Raw genomic sequence first — 6116 nt, 5'->3', positions numbered from 1 at the left:
AAGTAATGATTCTATATGGTTAATAATTATAATATATTCTGTATCACATAGTTTCCTTATTTATGTAAAATAAGCCCTTAAAAATTAATAATCATTTTCTATGTGCTTAAACATTACTTTCCTAACAAAGAGGAGGAAAAATGCTAGTTTCTGCTTTATAACAGAATCATGTAGTAATGTAGAACTTCAGTCTTTAGAAATAGAATGTTTCTTAGAGATTGTATAATTATTTATATGTCATCAGTGGATAATTTGTTAGCCCCCTAGTATTGAGCATATTGCTTGTGTCTCTCATTTTGTAGTTCCTAATGTAATGTTCTCTTTTTAGAAAAGGTGGACAAGTTCTAATTTCAAGAGAAGATGACTTTTAACAGTTTTGAAGGCTCTAAAACTTTTGCACCTGCAGACATCAATAACGATGAAGACTTTGTAGAAGAGTTCAATAGATTAAAAACTTTTGCTAATTTTCCAAGTAGTAGTCCTGTTTCAGCATCAACTCTAGCGCGAGCTGGTTTTCTGTACATTGGTGAAGGAGACACCGTGCGGTGCTTTAGTTGTCATGCAGCAGTAGATAGGTGGCAATATGGAGACTCAGCGGTTGGAAGACACAGGAAAGCATCCCCAAATTGCAGATTTATCAATGGCTTTTATTTTGAAAATAATGCTGCACAACCTACAAATCCAGGTGTCCAAAATGATCAGTACAAAGTTGAAAACCATCCAGGAAACAGAAATCATTTTGTTTTGGACAGGCCATCTGAGACTCATGCAGACTATCTTTTGAGAACTGGACAAGTTGTAGATATATCAGATGCCATATACCCAGGGAACCCTGAAATGTGTAGTGAAGAAGCTAGATTAAAGTCATTTCAAAACTGGCCAGACTATGCCCACTTAACCCCAAGAGAGTTAGCTAGTGCTGGACTCTACTATACGGGTATAGATGATCAAGTACAGTGCTTTTGTTGTGGTGGAAAACTGAAAAATTGGGAACCTTGTGATCGTGCATGGTCAGAACACAAGCGACACTTTCCTAATTGCTTCTTTGTTTTGGGCCGGAATGTTAATACTCGAAGTGAATCTGATGTCTTGAGTTCTGATAGGAATTTCCCAAATTCAACAAATCCTCCAAGAAATCCAGCCATGGCAGATTATGAAGCACGGATCATGACTTTTGGGACATGGATATACTCAGTTAACAAGGAGCAGCTTGCAAGAGCTGGATTTTATGCTTTAGGTAAACTTTATTATAAAATCAGGATACTAAATAACTTTCCAACTATTTCCAGGGCTCCTAAAAAGTAAATAGATGTCTTTAGTCCCCTGAGCTGGTAAATATTTAAGTATTACCTAGCATGATAACTTATATCAGTTTAATTCTGTGAATCCTTATGTAACCACTGAATTTATATGAAAAGAACTACCATATTGTAAGTCACATTTATAATTGTTTTTAGGAGAGGGGTGACATGCAGAAGATGGTAGACATGCCCAATAGAAGAATGGGTCTAATAGTAATACCAGCTATCATTTATTGAACAGCTACTATGTGCTGTTATATATATTACGTACATTTTCCTTATAAGAAGAGTTAACATTAGAGAATTCAGTTTGACCAACATTAAAATTGGTGTCTACCATAAGTACATAGAACTATATATTTGAAAGCAGCCCTGTATTATGTTTCATTGCTTTAGATGAGTGTTTTTCAGATAGATTATTGTGAACATGTCAGGAAGGGCCTGATGGCTTCCAGGGGTATCTAAACAAATTATACTATAATATATCTGACTCATTTAAATACTTTTAGGATCAAACAGTGCCAAAACAAAATATCAGTTATTTCAATATTTTATTTGTACAACATTATATAGCAATCTTGATATTTTGTTTAGTGTCATGTAGCTATAATCTTAGAGGAACTAGTAATTTCATTATGCTGAACTTTATTGGTATTAATATTTGGAACATACTTACTTTAAAGCTTTGTAGTTCAAAAAAGCATGTATAGTATTAATTGCCCAAATGACCTGTGTTTAAAAAATGTAACAATAGTAATTCTTAACATAAAAGTTGGCAGCTTGATTTGTATTTGTCTTCTTTAATATACCTCAAGAATAAATCAGTGAATTTAGTTATCTTTACTCCTGAAATAATAAAAATTGTATCTATTATTTATATGTGAATTTGAATGTCATTTCTTAAGCCATAAGGTTGTCATGTAATTTAGAAATGCTTAATTTTTAGGTGTTAAGATGGATATTTTTGCGTTGGCTTTTAATTGCACAAATACTTATATTTTTGCTTGTTTTCGTAGGTGAGGGTGATAAAGTGAAGTGCTTTCATTGTGGAGGAGGGCTAACTGATTGGAAGCCCAGTGAAGATCCTTGGGAGCAACATGCTAAGTGGTATCCAGGGTAAGGTATTTAAAATGTTTATTTAAGGCAAGTTGAACAGTATGCAGTAGGAAGACTTGAATTACTTTTTACCTCAACAATTTCTGTCTTCACTATAGCTTGAAATTCACACCAGTTTATAAAAATGGGGTCACCTACTTTATGTTGTTTGGTGTGCCATCGAGTTGGACCCGACTCATAGCTACCCCTCCTTGGGTTTCCGAGGCAGTATCACTACGGAAGTAGATTGCCCAGCTTTCCTTCTGAGGAGTGGCTGGTTGGTTTGAACCACCAGCCTTCTGGTTAGTAGTCAAGTGCCTTAGGCACTATGCTACTAGAGTGCCTACTTTCTTTATAGGGGGGGGGGGGAACAAAAACACCTAAGCCTTCTCTGGTGACCAAAACATTCACCACTTGTATATCATAGCTGTGCTGTTCAGGTTATTCCGTTTCTAAACACCAAATTAAGAAATGTATGGTTTTGTTGTTGGAAGGAGGCTCTTTTGTGATGTGATGGGCATGGAATAACCCATGTTTTCAAGGAGATTCATTATGAACCCTTTACACACTGTCGGAAACATCATTGTATCTAGTTTACATTTTAAAATCTCTGAAATCAAGACAAATCTTACTCTTGATGGTGTGTCTTAATTTAATTGGCAGTGATTTGAGATGATACATAAAATAATCATGCTGCTTAAAATCAGTGAAATCTTAGAATGAGGACATACCCTAAATGTCCCTTTGCCATCTTCTTTAAAATAAAGTACAGCTTAAAACTTCAGAGTGATCATTTGAAAATAAATCTTAGCCTTAAAAGGAAAGGTTGAAAAGCCTAAAGAATTACTTTTAAATGTACAGTTTGTTAATACTCTAAATAAAATCTGTTAAGAATGTAAACGATTTAAACTTTTTGAAAATATCAAGGTACAAAGTTAATAACTTTTGCTCAGAAGTTGAAAGATCCCAACTTGGTATTTATTGCTCTCAAGTTTAGCATCTTTTTTTTTTTATTGTGCTTGGAATGCAAATTTACAAAGCAGTTTTGTTTTACATTCAAGAGTTCATGGACGTTTGACTTCCTGGCCCCAAGTTTAACATCTTTTTAATTGTTTAGGTGTAAATACCTGTTAGAAGAGAAGGGACATGAATATATAAACAATATTCATTTAACCCATTCACTTGAGGAGTCTCTGGTAAGTCACATATTATAAAATATTATAAAACTTGTTTTACAATTATTTCTTCATATGAAGTTCACAATTTAGTATTTTAAATTAATGTACAGTGAGCTTTTAAAGGGAGAAGAGTGCTTGTTATTAACCTGAAGCATATTTTTAAAAAGGAGATCAGGAAGAACTGATATAAGTTTTACTGTAGGCAAATACAGGAGCTCTGATGGTGTAGTGATTAAGGCATTTGGCTGCTAACGGAAAGTTGATGGTTTGGACCTACCAGCTGCTCTGCTGGAGAAAGATGAGGCAGTCTGCTACCATAGAGATTTACAGCCTTAGAAACCCTATGGGGGTTGCCCTAAGTCGGACCTCAACTCAATGGCAGTGGGTTTTGTTAGGCAAATATAGGGACTTGAACATGGGTACATTATTGGATGAATAACTCACTGCCAAGGAGCTCTAGTGGCATAGTGATTAAAGCATTTGGCTGTAAACCAAAAGGTCAGCAGTTCAAACCCACCAGCTGCTCTGTGGGAAAAAGGTGAGGCAGTCTGCTTCAGTAAAGATGTACAGCCTTGGAAGCCCTGTGGGGCACTTCTGCTCTGTCCTATAGGGTCACTATGAGTTAGAATTGACTCAATGGGTGGGGTTTTTTTTTGGTTGGATAAATAACAAAGGCAAAATCTAACTGGGTAATTTGTTAGAAATTATTACTATTAAAATAGTTAACATGGTTCATGTTGTATCTAAAATCGTTCTTACATTGTAAAAACAGTATTGTAACATGTCCACAAAACACTTAATAGGGACTTGGAAAGATTATCATACGAAAAAAACATTAGAAATGAGACATTTCAGAAAAGATTTTTAGTCAATGTTATGTGAAACTAATATATTTAAAAATGAAAAAGTATAGACTTGAAGAACTGAAATACTTAGTCCTTTCTTCTGCTTGTGTGGCATTGAATTGATTCTGACTCATAGCAACCCTGTAGAACAGAGTAGAACTACCCCATAGGGTATCCTAAGCTGTAACCTTTATGAGAGCAGATCACCAGGTCTTTTTTTCCTGCAGAGCCACTGTGGGTTTGAACTGCAAATCTTTTGGTTAGCAGCTGAATGCTTAGCATTGTACCACCAGGGCTTCTTAGTTATGAAATTAGAATTATGCATAATGTGTTTTGTACTCATAAATAGTTTTAAACTTTTTTCAGGCAGTTTTTTAAATCTCAAAAAATGAATCTAAGTTGATAGTATGAACTGGAAGTGTCCATGGCGTTAGTGTCGTGTAGAAAGAGCCCTGGACTGAGTTGTTAATTACAGTTCTGCCTTTAACTCTATCAGCTTGATCAAGTCATTTAATCTGGGCCTGGGCCTCAGCTTTTTGTCTGTAAAGTGAGGGAGATTGGATTAGACGATCTTTTAATGTCCTTCTATCTCTATCAGGCTATGACTTTTGTGAGTATTGATATGCTGAATTGGAATTAAGCTAATTTATAATTTGCTATTAATGTAATTTTTCAAATTGAAGTAATTGCCTTCTTTAAAAAAGAATTCTAACTCAATTCATATTTCTATTTTAGGCAAGAATTGCTGAAAAAACACCATCACTAACTCAAAGAATTGGTAAATATCCTTAGTACAATAAATATACTTTTAATTTATCTACCACTTTATTATAGCTGTTTATGGAAGGGAAAGGAAAGGAAAGCCAAGGCATCAAAGAGAGATTGAACAAGCAGCAGAGGGATCCAGGTCAGGGGAGGGACCCAGATCCCAACCCCCAAGTGGCAGGAAAGGTGGAAGGGAAAGGAAAGCCAGGGTGTCCAGGAGAGAGTGAGCAAATGGCACAGGGATCCAAGTAAGGGGAGAGTGGAGAGGTTTTGAACAACTAAGGGAGACAAACCTGTCCATCAGCTTGTCGTGCTGTGGTGCTGTGTTGCTATGAGGCCTGAGGCTGTGCTACCAGTGTTTCAGACACCAACGGGGTTGCATGTGGTACACAGGTTTCGGCACAGCTTGCAGACTGAGGCAGACTAGGACGAAGGAGGAGGCCATTTCCTTCTCAAAGAATTGGCCAGGGAAAACCTTATGAATAGCAGAGAAACACTGTCCATTACAATACTAGGCAGCTATATGAATAGCCTGGAAATACTGTCCGATACAGTATAGGAGGATGAGCCACTTAGGTTGGTAGCTGTCAAAATACAACTGGAAAAGAGTACCATCATAAGAATAGAACCAACGTTTCTGATATGGATAAAGTAAAGCTTTTGAGACCTCCATTTGCTGATGTGACATGACTCAGATTGAGGAGAAACAGCTGCAAACATCCATTAATAATCAGAACATGGAATGTATGAAGTATGACTCAAGGAAAATTGGAAGTTGTCAGTGATTAAATGGAACGCATAAAGGTTGATATCCTAGACATTAGTGAGTTGAAGTAGACTGGTTTTGGACATTTTGAATCAGACAACCATATGATCTACTATGCTGAGAATGATAATTCGAAGAAGAATGGCATGGCATTCATCATCACAAA

The 6116-nt window shown here is 36.1% G+C and overlaps 1 protein-coding gene across 1 annotated transcript in view; it reads left to right on the top strand.

The window, feature by feature from the left end:
* Positions 1–360: 360 nt before the first annotated feature.
* LOC103207701 (X-linked inhibitor of apoptosis) overlaps positions 361–6116 on the top strand; it is a 31078-nt gene continuing 25322 nt past the window's right edge. Inside the window, exons 1-4 of the mRNA XM_007953363.2 lie at positions 361–1237; positions 2318–2417; positions 3514–3592; positions 5155–5197. Of these exons, the coding sequence (XP_007951554.1) occupies positions 361–1237; positions 2318–2417; positions 3514–3592; positions 5155–5197 (1099 nt within the window). The remainder of the gene's footprint in view (positions 1238–2317; positions 2418–3513; positions 3593–5154; positions 5198–6116) is intronic.

The sequence above is a fragment of the Orycteropus afer genome, unplaced genomic scaffold (assembly GCF_000298275.1).
Source record: "Orycteropus afer afer isolate SDZICR_OR568_19922 unplaced genomic scaffold, OryAfe1.0 scaffold00388, whole genome shotgun sequence".
NCBI lineage: Eukaryota > Metazoa > Chordata > Mammalia > Tubulidentata > Orycteropodidae > Orycteropus > Orycteropus afer.
This window is presented reverse-complemented; position numbering and strand designations above follow the sequence as displayed.